General features: G+C 37.2%; 1 protein-coding gene across 11 annotated transcripts in view; it reads left to right on the top strand.

Moving 5' to 3' along the window:
• Window positions 1–20,369, top strand: part of RBFOX2 (RNA binding fox-1 homolog 2) — a 230,781-nt gene that overhangs the window by 124,538 nt on the left and 85,874 nt on the right. The window contains exon 1 of one of the 11 annotated variants that reach the window (XM_058191234.1): window positions 3,754–4,257. The exons of 9 other annotated variants lie outside the window; for them this stretch is intronic. In XM_058191234.1, the coding sequence (XP_058047217.1) occupies window positions 4,213–4,257 (45 nt within the window). In that variant the 5' untranslated portion in view covers window positions 3,754–4,212. Of the gene's footprint in view, window positions 1–3,753; window positions 4,258–12,943; window positions 13,188–20,369 lie in introns of those variants that run through there. One more of the 11 variants, XM_058191235.1, reaches the window with a different exon arrangement.

The following is a 20,369-nucleotide window of genomic DNA, read 5'->3' on the forward strand; positions in this document are numbered from 1 at the left end:
TATTATTATTATTATTTTTGTAGCTTGAGAGGTTAGTCGTTGGCTGCTACTCTGTTTTGACCAGAGTACTCTGGTCAAAACAGAGTACTGTTGTACTCTGGTTGCTGCTTGTGACGATATTGTGTAAACTAGATTTTTTTTAAAAAAAAAAAAGATGGCTGTGGTGCATTGTATTTGTGCTTGCATTATATTTATAATCAGTAGGATAACAGTCAATGAAATTTACAGTTTGGAAATACAAAAGTATTTCTGGTTGTTACGAAAAGTGTCTCTTCCCATAATGAATCTAAAAAAAAAATTATTGAAATGCCAACCTCCTGTCTCATAGGGATGAATTTATTTGGCCTGATCCTTTGTTGGATTCAGGTCATAAATTAAAGTCATATATTTCATTTCCCATATTTTCACTAATTAATGACAAAATTACCATTTGGAGATTTTTAAAATACTACTTAAAATATTTTAAATACACAGGATAGTCGATTTTCTGATAATCCTGGAAAACTTTGACCCATTTTGACCCATTACAGCCTTGATTCTTGATTTGAAATCTGGCTTGGTTTATCATTGTTATAATTTGATGAAAATTACCTAAATATTGATATCCCGTCTTCCTCTCTCATAGTTAAGACTCATAATTTTTCTTAGGAATATTGTTTAGTTTATAATCTAATCTATTTAAATTGGCATTGATTTAGATGCATATTCAACCTATTTCTGATTTTAAAAAATGTGACATTTTCTTAATTTGAACAAGCATAATTTATGATTCATCCTAATCTGCAAAATGAGATAGTTCATTTAATATTTGCATGCTTGCTGGCCATGCTGCACTGGCATAAAACCGACTTGATTTTTATATCTCTTGGAGGCCTGTAATAAAAGAAACCCGTCTCCATTTGGTCACTCACAAGTTTAGGAAGAAGCTGTCTATGAATCACATAACTATTAAGACTAGCAGCTATTGAGTGTTATGTTTCATAGATTTATCTGAATCCTAAGATTTTTTTTCTCTTGCTTTCTCTGTTTGACGCAATTGGTCACGTTTATTTGAAAATGTTGCTTCAAGTAGAGATATCTCCCGTCTGCCTTCTGCAGTGAAAATTAATGTTACATTATTATGCAGCATCTTTACAGATTTTTTTTTTCTGCTACTGGAAATAGTTTTGGGCTTTTCATGCTAATGTTTCCAATCAGTGGCTTTTATAGTGCTAGATTAATTGGGACCATTACTGTAATCAACTTAAAATGTTTTAATGGACCCTTATTATTGCATCGTATTAAGACGTCTTAAGACCTGATCTCTTACACCCCACTTCATCTTGAGTTCTCTTTCACACAGGAAGTCAGGGTGAACAGACTGTCAAACAATACCTCAGAAATGTTTGAACTGGACCTCTGCTTATATATTTTGCAGCACAATACTTACTGCATCTAGTTAGCATATTGGGATGGAATGAAGAATGGAATTACTGTACAGAGAAGAAATAGTCAGTGTGCGTACTTCGTATAACACTTCCTGTATGATATGCTCATTCCATATGATTCAGTTACCATGGTGTAGTTGGCCAGAATTTCTTTTATTAAGCAATGTATAGTTACCATGTAGCAAGATGGCTGGCTAATAAATTTTACAAATAAAATAATAAATAAATCTCACGCTGGAAGTCCCCGTTGTCGTTAGCCACATCCCGCTGATTGTTAGGTGAGGAGGACCCTCCTGATTCAAGCATTCCCAGGCCTCTGTAAGGTAAGGTTCCTGCCGCCTTTGGCTCTACTTCAACCCCCCCCCCCGACTCCCTGCCTTTCTTCCCCCCACTCTCCCTTTTGGCTGCCCTGCACTGCAGGGCCTCTGCACATGCAAATCAAACAGCTGCACATGGCATCAGAAAGAAGGCTGGCAGGGCCAGCAGGTGCCTCGCAAAGGGCCTGACTGGTTATGCCTTGTCAGTGGGAGGGAGAGGATGATGAAACTTAACTGGGATGGCAAGTCTGGCAGAGACAGTTGAGCACTGCAGTAATTTCAAATGGTCGCTGAATGAGTGGTTTTTCAGCAAGTACTCCCTGCAATGTACAAGTGAAAGAGGCAATGTAATTGTTTTTTATTTCTTTGCTGTCAATGATACATAGGCTCTGTATTATGCTATGTACAACTAGAGAGAAAAGTATTAATCAGGTCAATCATGTAATATTTTTGTTACTTTTTTTTTTTTTGCTATTTAGGCTTTAAAACTGATTGGACACATTTCTTTAAATATAGTTCCTTGTGTAATCATTACTATTTAAAAGTCTGGGCTGCTTCCTTTGGAATTCAGCATTCCTTTTTTTTATGCATGTGCTAGTTGACCATGAAGATTAAAGTCATAATTATAAGTAGTGTGTTTGTGTATATATGCACATGTAAACACTTCATTTAAAAATAAAGATTGCCTTTTTTGGTTGCTTAGAACATACTCTAATTGTACTGATTACAATCATGATCATACTCTAGTAGTTTAATGTTTTTAAAACTCAGGTTTGTAGAAAAACTATCCGTAGAAATAGCTATTGAGGACATTCTTTTCATTTTTATAAGCTATCTGATTTTATTATTTATTCAATTCAAACAGTCACAGACCAGCACAATTTTTATTATTTATGAAATAACACTTATATACATGTTTAACAAGTGGGACTTTTACTGAGTATATTATTGGCATAAATTGGGACTTATGAAACCAAAAAAAAGGAAACAATTTCCCCCCCTGCTAGAATGAATATTAAAACATTATTCAACTATGTCTTAAAGAGCACTGTTTATTCATATATACTAGTATCAGCAAATTAACGTATGTTGCCTGCTAGTGACTGTTCATTTTTCAACAAGGTAGCCTAATAATTATTTATACCTGTTATTTTGGTATTCGTAGGCAATGAGAAGAACAAGGCACAATAATGGACAAATGAATCATTTTGCTTCTACCTGCTTCAAAGATTTAAATTAGCCCAGATGTTTGGGGAAAATCTTTAAGCTCCACAATGTTCCACATATTTTTCCATGGAGTTTTAATGTTACCCAGAACTGCCAAGTATTTCTCTCTTTTTTTAAAGCAATTTTTAATGCATGTTGTATCTCACTATTTCCTTCAAACCGTTTTCAGTCTTCTAAGAAGTACTGGCCTGATCTCAGGTTACGAACCGCACACATGACATCCAGGGCTGTAAATGCATCTCCTGAACCTGTGGGCCTTTCTATGATTAAGATAGCAGCTGTTTCTGTCTGTTAGCATTCCAACATCCCATGGTAGGAATATATAGTCATGTGGAATGGTGCAAGGAAGTTTTCTAAAAAGGGAAGAGCAGCTGGCTTTTCCAATCCTAGCTCCCTTCCTCACTCTCTCCTGTTTCCCCCCCTGCTGACAGTCAGAATTAATCCTCCTAAGTTTGACTGGAACAGCTGAGAGTTTCTCTGGCACATAGCTCAAGGTTTCATAGTGGATTCAGATTGCCTTCTTCCCCTTCTTTCTCTTTCCCCTTCCAGTTCTGATTCAAGCAGCTGTCTTTGCCTGGGTTAAATACTAAGAGAGAGGTGTTAAATGATATGAGTTTATATTTGGTTATGGTGTTTTTTTTAAAAAAAAATCCCTTCACTGCACTTATCAATGTAGCTTTTCTCTCTCCCCCTCCCTCTGTATCGCCAAAAGGATTTGCTATACTAATCCTAGCACCTGTCTCTGCCTGGGACAGTTTTTTTTAAAGGGTCAGGAATAGTGGAGGGTGAAATAGTCCTGTGTGCTTTTTGCTGTCCTAGATGAGAATGGTTCCTCAATGCACCTAATGCCAGGAACACACAACTTTTTTTTTTGGCTTCTCTGTGCTGGCTGCTTCCTCCCTTTATGCCCATTCCTGTGTTCTCATCTTCCTGACCGTCACTCTGTCCCTTCAGAGAACTGCAAGAGAGTTGTTTTCGGCTGGGCGTCCTAATTTAGGATCTTCTGGTATTCCATGCGCAACTAGGTTTAGCAGTGCAGAAAATACTGGGGAAGGGTGACCTGAACCCAGTCAAGTAGCCTATGTGTATGTTAAATTGAGCACTCTATGTATGTATATATCTCTAGAGGCCTGAACCAAGTGTTGTGTAGGAGAACTAGAAACGTGTGTTTAAGACTGTAAGAGGGAAGAACAGAGTTGCCAGCTTGTTTGCTTTGTGTAAAGCTGAAGAAGCCCTTGGCTATGTATGGTGTATACTGTATGGATTACCAATACCCAGTTGTCCAGGTAAGTAGAAAACAATTGCAAATTATTACCTCTGTATAGTTACATTCATAGACCGTTGTATGTTTTGTGGTACTTCAGTTCTTTTCATGTGGTACAGATTTAATTTTTCCTCCCCAAAGTGACATGACAAGGCTTATTTTTAGTTGAAGTTGGGATTTGGGTAGAAAGTCTAAGGAAAAAGTTCTTTGGGAAGATTTTGCATTTGAAGAAATGCATCTCTTTTCATGTTTTTAAGTGGTAAAAATAGGTCTGTCACTGCTAAATTCATATGAAATTCCTTAAAACGCACCTGTTGGTTAATGGAAGCTGCAAAAGTAAGAAATGTGTAACTTTAATATAACTTGTGTCTAGCTCCAGCTATTAGAAGAATTGACTTCTCATCTAGAGTTCATTCTGCAAATTCTTAATATCCAAAATATTCTGAGCTATTCAGTGCTTCTAATGCCCTAACAGAATCTCTTAACAGAAATACATGCAAAATATAGGAAAGCCTTAAATGATAAAATCTGTATTAAATTTTAGCATACTATTCAGGGGAAAAGGATATGCATTATACACAAATATTTCTTAAATCCAAATAAATGTTATTTGTATCAGTGTATGTTATTTGTGTAGTCTATTATGTTAGATGTTGTCAAGTGAAAAATTGTACATTTTATTCAAAGTTACACTGTCCATTAAATTACAATAAGTGATTTAAATTATTTAAAGAATATACAATCATAAAGCTAGAGAGTACTTGGTGTCAATATTCATTTATATTACTTTTTCTTTCAGTATAGGGATGGGGAGCCCCAGAGGCATATGCTCCAAATCCATCCAGTCTTAGGGCCCTCCAGAGCTGGGCTGTTAAAAACTGAGAAAAAAAAATTCCACCGTCTATCACAGCAAGTGATCTCTCTCATTGCAATGACAGCCCCACTCCAACCTGCATAGTCCTCAGCATAGGTAGGAAGTTAAGTAGGTAGGTAGGTAGGTAGGTAGGTAGGTAGGTAGGTAGATAGATAGATAGATAGATAGATAGATAGATAGATAGATAGATAGATAGATAGATAGATAGATAGATAGGAAGGATTGTGGCCCTTATACATCAAAATTTGCATGTTTCAGGTTTATAATCCAACAAGGGTTAACCTTCTAATCCTTAGAAATGTTTAGCAAATGTGCTCCTTCGTGGATTTGGAAAGTTATTTTAGATTATTTCATGAATTATCTTGAATTGTGGCTTGGTCAACAAATCATAGTTAAAACAAGCCTGGCTAAAGCATGATGCTTGGAACCAGTCATTATAACTTTCCAAGGCTGAATTATGTTCCCACATCTTACCTTTTTCAGAGTCACATTGAAAGATCTATTTTATTGTAGTGACTGTTTTTAAGGTCTGCATCCTATTAATAGAATAGAGTAGGGTAGAATAGAATAGAATAGAATAGAATAGAATAGAATAGAATAGAATAGAATAGAATAGAATAGAATAGAATAGAATTTTTATTGACCAAGTGTGATTGGACACACAAGGAATTTGTCTTGGTGCATTAACCTTTCTCTGTATGTCCCTAGGAGCAAACATATATAGCAGTGCACTATAACTTCTAATTCTAATCCATTAGAATTATCCTATTTTCATTTTAAAGGTTTTTTCTTTAATAATAAGCATACAAAGTATAATCATTCTGAAAACAGAGTAATCATGTACTGAAAACAAGTACATACTGTAGGATGAACAAAGTGTTATCTTAGCATGATCAATTGATACTTTATACTGAAATGGTAATGAATTATTTTTTTTGCAATCAAAACAGATTCAATCACCACACATCCTTTTGTTTTCAGGTTAATCTTATTTCCAAATGTATTTATTCATGTTTTTTATGTTTTATTGTTATTGGTAGTATATAAATAGTAGTGATAAAACTTAATTTGTGTTTAATCATTTTAATGATATATTTCTGTAAAGTTTTCTGAAATATCAATAAGATTTTACATTTCTGGCATTATCGTTATAATGCTTTGATTTTTCCATGTTTAAGCTTTTTATTTTGCAAATATTGGAGCTGTTTGTGAGTATTTGGTTGAAAGGGAAAACAGGCTACAAAGTAAAAAGTATAAAAATAAGATAATTGAATTACAGAGTCAGGTTTTGAACAGCATTACACCTATTACTTGAAGAATTAAATGATAAGATGTTCTGGAGGACTTTGGAAGTTTGAATTTTTGATATTGGCTTTTTATTTTTACAAATAACCAGTTGATATTACTGGATTTCTTAAAATTCTCACCAAGACCCAGAAAATTTCATACCCTTCTTTGTAGGTTAATTGCAATTGTACAAACTCTTGGAAGAAAACTTCATAATTACTTCTCTTTTGGTAGCAGAGTTTGTTCCAGAAATCATGCAGTCTTGTTCTTCAGAATTGAAGTTTGCATTAGGAACCCTAAAGCTATATCTCAAGATGAGAAAAATTTGGCAGAAAAGTTAATGGAAAAGTTCCATTAACTTCTGGTAGAAGTCCCCCTAATGATACTGGACAATCAATAATATGAAGAGGACATTCATTTTAGATGACTCAAAAAAAAGTATGCCTTTATTCAGAAGATAAGTAAAAATATTATGGTATACTTTATACATTAAATGTGTAACTGGCTTGTTATTAATTTTGATGATATTTCTTCAGAGTTCATCAAATTGAACCAGATAATAAATTAATATCTAGACCTCAGTGTGAAATGTATTATTTCAGTGCTTCTGCCAAAGATTTTTGATACGAGTAAGACAATTAGTTTCAAAAACAATTAAAACATTTCATTAGTCTAAATATTTTAGATATAATTTTAAATAACAGAAAAATACACTATTTAAGGTGTGTTACAGCTGCCCATATATTATCAACTATATGATAGTAGTAATGTCTCTTTTCCCTCTCAATAATCTCAAAGAAGTAAGATAATTGGGTTGCTGAGTTTAGGGATACCTGTTATCTGCTTACGCATATTCTGGTAGGATGATTCCTAGGCCAGTGAACTTTCACTAATGGACTATGCGTATTTCTTTATTTAAAGATAGATACATGTATCGCTTTCCCCTGTTCAGTCATATCTGATTCCTGGGGTTAGTACTCATCTCAGGTTCTTAGCCAAGGGAACCAGGGTTGTCCAAAGATATTTCCATGGTCACATGGCCACCATGACTATATGCCGAAGTCAGTGGTGAAATCCAATTTTTTTACTACTGGTTCTGTGGGCGTGGCTTGGTGGGCGTGGCAGGGGAAGGATACTGCAAAATCCCCATTCCCTCCCCACTCCAGGGGAAGGATATCGCAAAACGTCCATTCCTACCCCACTCTGGGGCCAGCCAGAGGTGGTATTTGCCTGTTCTCCAAACTACTCAACATTTCCGCTACTGGTTCTCCAAACTGCTCAAAATTTCTGTTACCGGTTCTCCTGCTGAATTTCACCCCGGCCGAGGCACACATTGTTACCTTCCCACCGAAGTGGTACCTATTTCTCTTCTCACATCTGCGTGCTTTTGTACTACTAGTTGGGCAGGAGTTGGGACAAGTATTGGGAGCTCACCCCATCATGCAGCATGTAGCTCTCGAAGCCGGGCTGTCAGCTTTCCAGATGACAAGCTCAGGGTCTTTAACTTCTAAGTCATCACACACCCCATTTGTTTATTTATAGACTACCAGTTATAAATATTAATTGATAATTTTTGTTGTTAAATGCATCTCCTGCTCAACAAAGGGTTGTATTATAAATATATTGTTATTTTTTGTATTATATTATATTATATATATATATATATATATATATATATATATATATATATATATATATATATATATATATATATATATATATATATATATATATATATATATATATTGTATTATAAATATATTGTTATAGCCTAGCAGTTTAAAGACTACATTCTCTATAGCCTAGAGTCATCAAACCGTGAATCTTCAAGGCCAGTCACTTGATGATGAAATGAGATGAAATATAATAAGTCAAGAAGTTCTTAGATCTCTATGTCATGAAAATAAAATACGGTAGTACTCATCAAGTTCCAAAACGCATCTGTAATATGGCTGGCAAGGATCATCTGCTGATGGTCTTTATGCTGCCATCACTACTATTCCTGGACTCTCTTCTCTAATATTTGGCTAAGTATGTGGCAACTGTCATTGTAATTATCTTCGGTGCATTGTTTCGAACAATGAAAACTTCCTAGTATTCATTGGATAACTGTTGCCGTTGTCATATTTGTAAATCTAGAGTATGTGAGCGTCTCCTCAGTGTGTAGAAATATATGATGAGAAACAGCCTGATAATATATGCAGCCACAGATCTGTCTTTCAAGACTATTTGAAAGATTACAATTAGTTACAGTATATTAACAAGTTGCTGCACTTATGGATTTGATTTGTACCTGCAGGTCAGAAGACTCTTAGCTATTAGCTGCACCTTTCATTCCTCAGTCATTTTGTCATTGTTTTGTTTAGATCTCTTTGGCAAATGCAAGGTCTATGACTAGATTCATAACTTGCTGTAAGCCAATTGACTGCTTTGTGCAAAATGCAGATGTGAAGCTAGTCATTGTGCCTTGTAATCAAAATGATTTATTGGTTAACGTTATATCGGTATCAGTAGTGGGTTGCTACCAGTTCACCCCAGATCTGGCGAACCCGTAGCAGCGGTAGCGGGAAGCTCCCCCCACCCGCCCGGACATGTCTGCACATGCACAGAAGCTTCTGCGCATGTGCAGCATTGCACACGTGCCCATGAGCAAACTGGTAGTGACGGGATTTAAAACCCACTACTGTATGTGTCAGATTAGCTAGATTTTACCAAGTTTAGCATTCCAGATGTGAAATTATATTTCATATCTAGCGGTTCCAGTAATAATGGAGATTGTAGCTTAACAACACCTTGGAGCTAAAACATTATAAAAAGTTGTCTAGGCTCAGGTGCATTGGACAGTTCTTATTTTTAAATTGAGTGATAACCTTGGAAGTTCCAAATTGGGTACATTGAACCAAAGATGGAAAATGATACTTGTTCTCTTTTTTTCTTCCTATTTTCCTTCCTACTTGCTTTTCTTTCTCATAGCTACTGTAATATGCTTTTTTTTGGGGGGGGGAGATTATACCACAGGTATGAATGATCTGTTACAAAATGACTTTGATGTTGTGCCAAAAGCTACATGAAATAGTGATCCTAAGATTGCAGCCTATTATTCTATGATCTAAGGAAGAGAGAGAGAGACTAATAGGAGAGTATTAATTCTATGGAATAGGAACTGGAAAGGATATATGGGTAAGCTGGTCTGTAATTTTTACTGCATGCTGGAAATTTTTATTATAGAATTTGCACTAAAGGGAATGGACTTGAACATCTCAATCTGCATAAACTGAAAACAAAGTCTAATTTTTTTTAATCAATTTTTTTTGTTCTTTTACCTGCTACCCTATTTGTATTTGTCCATATTTGTGTAATTCTTGTGTGGCATTCTCCTTCCAACAGTATTGAGTTCAATATGTTAAATATTAACTTCTTCAGAGAAGGACATACAGCAAAATTACACTGAAATGCCTACTTTTGATTGTTGTACAAAGTGATGACTCAAATGTGTGCAACAGCCATGATAGAACAAACGTTATATGCAAAAATGCCTCTAAACTATGCTGAGCATTTCAGATATTTAATTGTGATTCATCAGAAAATAAGAAAGCAAATGGACAAAGATATGGAAGGGGTATGTGAGTTAATCCTGAGTTGTATCATAAGTGGTAGCAATTCTAGCAGGCTTACTTGGGGTGTAGTCATGTGGACAAAAACATGCCTTACTTGAAATCTTGATTGCTTGATCCATTTAACCTGTAGAATTGTGAACAGGACTATAGCCTGAGAAAACCTGATATATCATGTTAAATACACAAGGCTGGAAATCATGTTTAAAAGTCTGAAGAAAAATTGTGTGATGTAGCCAAACAGCATTATGGATATTCTAATTATTTGGGATTAAAATTTGAAAAAAAACTAAATATACTCAATTAATTGACCAGAACACTGCAAAAGTGAGAGGGAAATAGAATGTATTATTCAGAAGAGATCTTTGACTAGTTAAAATATTGAAGACAAATTGAAACATTTATTGCGGTTGTTAGAAATTATTTGAATCATTTGAATAGGCAATAAATGTATTTTGGTTAGTCAGAAGCTACACTGCTTCCAAAAATAAAAAAATAAAAAAATCCAAGGGTTTTTTATTTATTTATTTATTCAATTTTGTCATAACAGTATACATAAACATTGTCATAAGTAAAAAACATATCATGAAGAAAATATATATATATATAAGTAAAGAATATACATTAGCTATATTAATTTGATATAATAAAGGGAACAATAGGACAGGAACGGTAGGCACTTTTGTGCTCTTATGCATGCCCCTTATAGTCCTCTTAGGAATGGGGTGAGGTCAATAGTAGACAGTTTTTGGTTGAAGATTTTGGGATTTTGAGTAGAGACTATGGAGTCAGGTAATGAGTTCCAAGCATTAACAACTCTGTTGCAGAAGTCATATTTTCTGCGATCAAGTTTGAAGCGGTTGACATTAAGCTTGAATCTATTTTTTTGCTCTTGTAATATTGCGATTGAAGCTGAAGTAGTCATTTACAGGAAGGATACTGCAATAGATGATTTTGTGTGTTAAACACAGGTCATGTCGAAGTCGACGGAGTTGTAAGTTTTCTAATCCCAGGATTTCAAGCCTGGTGGTATAAGGTATTTTGTTGTTTTCGGAGGAGTGAAGAACTCTTCTAGTAAAATATTTCTGGACTCGTTCTATTGTATTTATGTCAGAGATGTGGTGTGGGTTCCAGACTGATGAGCTGTATTCAAGAATAGGTCTGGCAAATGTTTTGTATGCTCTAGTTAATAGTGTAGTTTTTGGAAAAGAAGCTGCGTAAAATTAGGTTAACTACTTTTAGAGCCTTTTTTGCTATGTAGTTGCAGTGGGCTTTGGCATTTAGGTCATTTGATATGAGAACTCCAAGATCTTTGACAGGGTGAAGGTCGTCAGTAAGGTAATGACCATCAAGTTTGTACTTGTTGATAGGATTTACCAGATGTATAAGCGGGAATGAATCTGGTTTGCAATGGACTTGTTCTTTTGCTATATATCTCTTCATTCATCTCTTACAGCTATATATCTCTTCATTCCCCAAAAGAATGTGATCATTTGAACAAAAGAAGGTTGATATTTCATAAACAAGTACCTGATGATATATCTGTGTGAATGGTTCAAGAAAAGTTGTGTCAGAGATCTGTAATGTCTTTGAAGTCATTTTGTATCTTTTATTCCTTCTATTACATTGAAAAAGGCAAAAGTGTGATATAGCTGTTTTAATGCTAATCATTGTATTAGGTGGACTTTTTCATGTTATCTGTTGTGTTCTGTTCTTTTACTCTGCACTTATCTCAGAAAGCTAAACAGAATGAGACCTAGTTAATATTGGGATGGGGAGACCATCATGAAATCCTATAGTATATGTTGGACTTGATGTAAATACATCTGAAAAAAGGCCCTAGAAAGCCTCTTCCCCCCATATTGTTATCTAGAAAACTATGTGTGTGTCCATGACATAACTGGAAGTCAAGCACAAAAAGGAGACTTTATCTTTCATAGATTGGTATCAGCTACTATACATTTTTTAAAAATGCAGACATCAAAATTCCTTCTGAGGATGCAATTGTTCTATAGGTCACTTGAGTGACTTGTACTTTTGAATTTAAATATGAATATTTTTGGTACGGTTTAATGTTCAGTATTTTCACGGTCAAGTAAGTGCAGAAAAGTATTAAGCTATACAATGGTCACTCCATATTATTATCACCAGAGGTAGTTGGGGGGGAAAAAACCACACACACACAGAGGCTGAAGCCAGAGCCTGGAATCTACCAGGCTCACTTAAGTAAAGCTATCAAGATACAGGAGGCCGTTCCAGCAGAGAACTGGATTTAAATTAAAATGAACCCAAACCCATCCTTAAGCACAGTAGAGGTTCCTGAGCATTCGTTCTTTGAAAACCCTTCACATCGCTGGTGTTCTTTGCTCATTGGATGCTTCGTGTCAGTAGACGGGAAACTAAGCCCTTGAAAGATGCGGGGTCTGGGGGAGGGGGGAAAATGCCTTCCTCGTAGACTCGCAGTGAGGCCAGGGTTACAGTAGATAGCTCAAGCCTCCCCGACGAGGGAGAAACGACGCGTTTGGCAGGAGGTGGAGATGCTAGCGCAGGTAGTCCTTTTGTGCAAGGAAGAGCAAACGGGCTTAGGAAGGCGAAGAGAACCCTTTTGTTTGAGATGTGCTACCGGCGCCCGTCTCCCTCCCCCCTCTCCCTGCCACCCCTCTCGGGGTTTTGGCTTACAGCCCTTCTCCCACTCCGAGGCGAGGAAACCAATCCTTGGCTCTGCGCGCACAGCCCGGGAAGAAGATGCCAGCAGCCTCCCAGCAGCCCCTCTGTTTGACTCCGAACTGGCTCTGCACCCGTCCAGGCGGGGACGGAGAGGGGGGGGGGGAGGAGGAAGAGGAGGAGGCGGTCCTTGGCTCTGATTAATTACCTTAGGCATTCGGGGGCGGAGCTTCCCTCAGCCATCTGGCTGAGATATGGGAGGGAGCTGCGGAGAAGGCGGGCGGGGGAGAGTCGGAGAGAGGAAGAGAAAAGAAAAGAAAGGAAGAAACACGAGCGAAAGGAAGGCGAGAGAAATCACGATCCAGGGGAACTCCCCCCTCCCTCTCTTGGTTGCCACTCGGAGACGGGGCGAGGAGGTTTTGCCACAGCCCCACCTGGCGGAAGGGATTTTCTTCCCCTCTCCTCCACACCCTCCCGCTTTGGTTTATGGAGAAAAAGAAAATGGTCACTCAGGTAAGGCTGTGCGGGGCTGCTCCCCTGCGCTCCTCTTCCATTCCCGCGCAGTGCTGGAGACGAGACTCGGGGCGTGTGCGCGTTCGCTTTCTGCCTCCTGGAGAGAAAGAGAGCCGCGGCAAGAAGGCCACTCTGCCGCTCCTCCGTGGAAGGAGAGGGCTTCGGGCGCCCTTGCCTGAGCTTGCAGGGGGATAGCTGTAGGTGGAGCGTGGATGCGCAGCCATCCCTTCTCACTCTGCTCCATAGATTCCCGTTTCCTGTGCTGTGCAGCTGCAGCTCAGGAAAGACCCTGCGGGGATTTGTCCACCTCTTTGTCTTCATGTGGAGGCGGGCGGGCGGGCGGGAGGAACTGCAGAGGTAGGGAAGGCTACCAGTTTTGCCTTGCCACCGAATGATATTGGCACAAGGGGGTTTCCTCCTCCTTCTGCGACCCTTCCGGAGAATCGATTCGTTCCGATCCAACTGATCCTCATGCCCGCATTCATTTCCTTCCTAAATTTAACCCTCCCAGATTCTGGAGGATTATAAATCGTTCCTTCTGGCTGCTTCACGGTTTCCTTAGAGAAAGAGATAATGAGATGGAATTCGATCATGTCATATCCGATGGTGGTAATGATGTGAGGATCCTTGCAGATCTTGGTATTCTACCCAGGCTTCTCTTAGGCACCCTTCTGCATACCACAGCCTCTGGATGGGCTTCCATGCAGATTTAGCTGAATCTGCATTTCAATTACTATCTTGTTACAAAGGTAATTCCCCCCTCCCCCATTTTTACAGGTGCCTTGTCTGTGTGCATGAATGCCCATTGAGCACAGGGCTCATTGCAACTATACATAGACACATGAAAGCATGTCATTTCCCACTTGGGCTGAATGCAGGGGATGATTTCTCAAGGAGCTTACCCACAACTGAGAAACAGTTATTTTTCCTCACTTGCTTTTCTAAGAATTGTTTAAATTCTTTGTGTATTTTATTTTTTAAAAAAATATGGAAACCGCCTAGTTGACATGGAGGGGGAGGGGAATCAGTTAAATAGACAAGGTCAGGAAACAATATCATTACAGCCAGGTAGTCTTTACTGTTAGTAGTTATATAATGGTCTGCAGTGCCATACATGGATAGATATCTCTTAGAGAGAGAGAGAGAGAGAGAGAGAGAGAGAGAGAGAGAGAGAGAGAGAGAGAGGAAATACTTTAAAAGGGAAAAATGGGAATTTTTTTTGTCATTTAATTAAAATTTTAAAAGACCTCCATCAGTTTTTTTTACAGTGTTGCACAAGTCTAATTTTTAGTGGTAACAGGCATCATATACTCCTCTCTTAAGGGGCAAAATAAATCATCTAGGAGATGATTGTTATAAGTAGTGGCAGCAGTTTGACTTCCTTAGTCAGCGGACTTGCAGTGAATTCAGTGGCTCAGAGGCAGGGAGGTCTCTATCCATTAATGCAAATTGCAGATTTCCCTCCTCTGCTGATCACATTCATTATTTATATATTTCCTTTTTATCTTGGATGTCTGTCTTGAGACTGCTGAGGCTTCTTTATGCCATCTAAATGTGAAAGCTTTAAAAGTAATTTTGTAAGCAATTTTTCCCTCCTTTTAAAATATCGTCTGTAATTATGAATAACCTTTCTGTACACTTCTGTCCCATTATATGGTATATGGTATTGTCCAAAGCTGTTTTCTTATATATAAATTTAATAACATGGTATAAACTGATAGTTCATAGATGATCTAGCTAAGAAATGCCCACCACATAAAGATGGCATATTAGAGGGAAAGTGAACATTCTTGTATTTTGGATGAAAAATGAAAAGGCTATTTGCTTATCAAGGAAGGTTGTATGCCTTCATAGATTACTGTATAGAGAATGAAGAAAGTTTTTGCATGACTCTCAAAAGGAAAGAGTTGATATTATTCAAAAACAATTAACTGACTGTGACCTTCATGTGTGGTTTCTATGTATTGAGTATGTATGTGATTTTTATATTTGACACAGAAAATGTTGTATGTATGTATGTATGTATGTATGTATGTATGTATGTATGTATGTATGTGAATAATTTGAAATATCACATCAGGAAATTAGAATTTTGGTTGAGTAAGTTAATATGACTATAGTTGACATAAGAACTAGGAAGTTCCAGTTTATCCTTAGTGTCCCTATTTCTCTGTGGTGGTCTTTGATATAATATTTTACCAAAATACACTCATTTTTCTACTTTGGATTTGAGCATTCTGGTCAGAATTGCAAGTCATGTGTCAATAAGACTCTGTACTGGGTTTGTAACAGGTGATTATTTAGGGTCAGCACTTTAATACTGTTAAGATTTTCTTCTTTCAGAGCATGTATAAGTGGGCAAACAATATAATAACAGCAGTTACACTGATCAGTGGAAGTCTCTTTTGGTTTCCAAAAACATCCATGTAGAAATCTTTGATGACAATAGAATAGAATAGAATAGAATAGAATAGAATAGAATAGAATAGAATAGAATAGAATAGAATAGTATTTTTTATACGTATGCCAAGTAATAATACTAATGAGGATAATAATAATAATGACACTTGGTATAGCACTGTTATGAAGAGCATATTTATTGCTAACATTTTCTGTTAAGAACTAATTGATTTTGAAAGATAATTTATCATTATAAGCTAAATGGAATAGCTTCGCCCCTTTCAGGGCGGAGTGTTTTTCATTTTTTCTATATTCCTGGATTTATAGTAGTCCTCAACTTATGACCACAATTGAGACCAAAGTTTTTGTTCTTAAGCAAGGCAGTTGTTAATGAGTCACACCCTATTTTACAACCTTTTTTGCCATAGTTGTTAAGTGAATCGTATGGTTGTTAAGCAAATCTGGCTTCTCCCATTGACTTACCTTGTCAGAAGCCAGCTGGGAAGATCGCAAATGGAAGTCACATGACCCCAGGATGCGGCAGCCCTCATGCTGGTTGCCAAGTGCCCTAATTTTGATGACCTGACTGTGAGGATCCTGCCATTGTTGTAAGTATGAGGACTAGTTGTAAGTCAGTGCCTTTGTAACTTTGAACATTTATAAATCAAGGACGACCTGTACCAATAATCAGAGATTCCTGGTTCCATTCAGTTTTTGTCCTCATATAAATGTGAACTGATTTAGAAGGAATATAAAAGTATTAAGGACTTTGCTCTATATATATGTACTTGCAGTTTGGATTCTATTGTATTACTGCATGTCTGGTATGCTAGAGAAATATGTTTAAATATATATGACAATTCTTTATCAGTAAGCTATCATTAAAATAGATTTGGGGAGGATGCCAAAATAGTATTTAGTTCTTGGAAATCTTTTGAACAAGAAATCCACATTTATAATTATTTAGGAAACTTCCATTGTGTTAGTCAAAATGTTGCTCTAATTTGATTCTCTTACACTTAATGTGGTAAATGGAAGAAAAACTGAGTTTCTGTTGAGCAGGGGGATGGGGATGAGAATATAGGTTAAGGGAATGTGTTTTTGGTATGCTGTAAAATTGCTACCTTCTGGAGGAGCAAAAAGCACAAATTCTTTCTTTCTTTCTTTCTTTCTTGGACAGTGCAGTGCTTTGCTGGCGTTTTATTCAGGATCTGTTTCCAATCAGTGCTGAGACTGTGGGGGAAGGCACTAAGCTTTCACAGAATGGAAAAAAAGTGTGCTTCCCCTTTAAGCTGTTCAGCAAGTCCATGTGGCAGTCCTGGAGTGTGTTCCTGTGTAGTGAATCACCCCTTCCATTGTCCCGCTCCCCTTGCTTGGAGGAATGAAGCCCTTCACCTGGGCTGCTGCCTGCTTACAGTTTGTACTTTTAGTTAGGGGAGGGGAATGTTTGCTGTAATCAAAAGCCAGGGAGGGAGCTGTTCCTTTCTAAGATGTTGTGCTCCTCCGAAGATGCTGTTCTTCTCTGGCTGGGGGTGGGGTGGGGGTGGCACTCGAGCCTTTCCTGGTAGAGTATAGGTAATAGTGTTGCAGGAGAGTGGGCTTCGAAGGGTGGAGCAGCTGGCATTCCCTTTTGTGGAAATTCAGAATAATCTTGCAAGATTATTCATCTCCATTTTGTAAGCCCTCCCAAAGTGACTGGACTCCATTCTGTCAGCACAGCCTTCTCTCCTCCCCCCAGGCCCCCACTTCTCAAGGGTTCCAGCTACTAGCATTTATGTTGGCATCTGCTTGACTTGCTGAACTGTGCCCAGAACTCAGAGAGGTGTTGGCTTTATGAATTCAGGACTTGCTAGGGTAGGGTTTTTTTTTTAAATTAAATAAAAAAAAAGATTCAGCAGCTGCTTCATATTTTCCAACAGCTTTTCTTCTATGATAACCCATTCCTTGCCAGGCTTCTCCGCCAGCTTGTGACAAACAACTGTAGCCAGACATGGCAATCTCGGCCTGTTTCTTATGAAAGCTCAAATGCAGGAGTTCCTTAAATGGAGATTTGATTTAAATCAGAGCAACATTCTGCTTGGCAGTGTTTGTTCTGACTCATTGGAGACTCTGTGCCTATCCCATCCCCCCATCTTCTCTGCTGCCCATATCTGTGTTCTGATCTTTCCCTGCTCACTCCTCAGTAAAGACCAGACCAGATAAATATATCTTTGTTAACCTTGTAATAGGATTAGTGCAGGTACAATATTAGACACAGACTGGGGGGAATTGCAAGGGGATTGGAAAAAAACATAATGAACACATTCTACAACGTGAAACATTCTTTGTTTATGCTCCAAAAATGCACAGGAAAGGCCGACATGCCCCCTCCATTTACCATATGTTGCAAGATCACCTCTGTGCCCCCCTCAGTAACACATTATTGCTTTTTGGTTACTTTTATTCTTTCAAAGACTAACCATCAACGGTATCAAGGATGTCACCATTTTGTAAGTTTCTGGTTGTCACCTGCACATAACACAAGTTTGATGTGTTTCTCATTTCTCTCTCCTCTTTTGATTCAAGCTTCTCCGATTATGTATTCTTCTCTTTGTTTTTGTCAACTAATTCAGTTGTCTGAATTGACCTTCATTCAGGTGCCTTTGCCGATACATCCATGGGGATTTTCATAGAAGTTAATTGGGGTTTTTTTTTGGGAGGGTTTTTTTTTGACAAGGACATATGCTGTTTTGATCTATTTGTTGGTAAACTCTTTCCATTTCCTTCAGGACTCTGCTGGGTAGGATGATATTGACACTCTTCTCTCTCTGTGTCGCAATAGTTCATCTTGACTATCATATTACTGTGACCTGTTAGAAATATTAGGTCTGGTAGTCTAGGTTTCAGTGCAGGTGGCAAGTTATTAAATGAAATTTAGCTAATTAATTGATCCATCAGGTAGACATTAAAGCCACTAGAAAGAATTATACTTCTGAAGAAAACCTAACTGTGACTTCCTTGGAATTCTGTTGTAGCGTGTGGTCCTCCACAGTGTTTATTATGATGATATTCCTGAACCCTAGAAATATATTAAAGCTTTCTAAGCTGAATTTAAAAAATATATATGCAAAAATGAACAAGACATGACTAGTAAATATCTCAGGCATCCTTATTAGGTAAATTGTACTAAATTTGGGGAAATAGCTTTAGGTGCTTCACTACCTTTTATACTAGAGCTTTTTTTTAATGAAAGTAAAAGTTACAGCAAGTGCCATTTGCTGAATTCATGACCCAAGGTGTAGCAATTTCATATATTTCTTGCTGAGGAGATAGGGTGACTTTATGGATAGAGCATAGGGTTGAAATAAGGAGTACTTTTATCTCTCTTACTAGGAAAGTAAATTGCAATTCTAGATTAACTGTATTGTAAAAATACAGAGAATTGGTTCAGTATTATTTGAAGAAGGATCCCTACATGATTTATTAATTTAACTGATTATTGGTCATTAACTGATATGAAAACATTGAGGGTTGCCTGTAGATTTTATTTTGTCCATGCTGATAACAGCATGATGTTAGTTAGTTCCTGAGTTCCTGAGTTATTAGGAGTTCCTGAGTTATTAATTCTCTAGTTCCTGAGAATTAATACCTGTGTCTTGTAATTAAGAAATCTGGCTTGTTTGTGATAGCAATTTGAAGTCTTGGTATTTCTTTGGGCATTTCTGACTAATTGGAAGCTAGTCTATATAACCAACTGCTTTTGGTTCTGTTTCCAACTTTTTATTGATTTATGCATGGGCTGACTTTATAAATATTAAAAATATATATGCTGTATTTTACACCTTAATATAATATACAAAGTAAGAAAATGTAGGCTATTGCAGCCTCATTCTCAACCACAGAAAATCCTGTCTCCTTCAGGCTATTGTGATGTTATTGCATAAATCCATTGACATTGTCATGATCTTTGTATTTACATCTTTGAAACATGCTTTTTATGAATATCATCTTTCTTAAGATGTTAAATATATATTGCTATTTTGAATGGAATGAAAGTAAAACCAGAAGGATATATACTCTCTATTTATGTTTGGGAAAGCATTGTTCACCAATATATCAATAATTTTCAAAATACTTTTTAAGGCAAAGTCCATTTTGAACAATTACAGGCAAACATTCCTCCCCACTTCTCAATGTTAACCTGTGTCTAAGGTATACTTCATTTTGTTTAGCTAAGCCATGCAAACACGATTCTTGATTATAGGAGCAGCAAATGGGGAACAGAGTTATTAACTCTTTACTATGAGTGGCCTGAATTGTCATTATGTGAACTGTGAGAAAAGGAGTATCTAACTCTTCCTTGCTTACTTTTATGATGTTTTCTCTTCCCCTGCTCATGCCTTTCCCCAGGGATTTTTCCTTAGGGATTTTTATTACGTCATCTCTCCTCCAATTGATCTAGCTCAGGAGTAGTCACCCTTTTTATACCTACTGCCCACTTTTGTATCTCTGTTAGTAGTAAAATTTTCTAACCGCCAACCGGTTCAGGGGGGAGATGCACAAGCTATTCTGGGACGAGGCTGTTTTGTTTGCAGTTGCACTAGAGCGCCATTTACTTTCACTTATGTAACGTGAACTAAACTTATGCGTGGGCGATACAAATAGTAAATTTTCAGAAATTTAAATTGTCATGGGGAATTTTATGAAAACCTAATGAAAATGTTTTTAAATAATGCTATGAAAATTTTTTAAAAAGTCAATTAAATTAAAAAAAAGGAAAGTGCTTCAGTATCGGACAAAACC

The sequence above is a fragment of the Ahaetulla prasina genome, chromosome 7, assembly GCF_028640845.1.
Source record: "Ahaetulla prasina isolate Xishuangbanna chromosome 7, ASM2864084v1, whole genome shotgun sequence".
Taxonomy (NCBI): domain Eukaryota; kingdom Metazoa; phylum Chordata; class Lepidosauria; order Squamata; family Colubridae; genus Ahaetulla; species Ahaetulla prasina.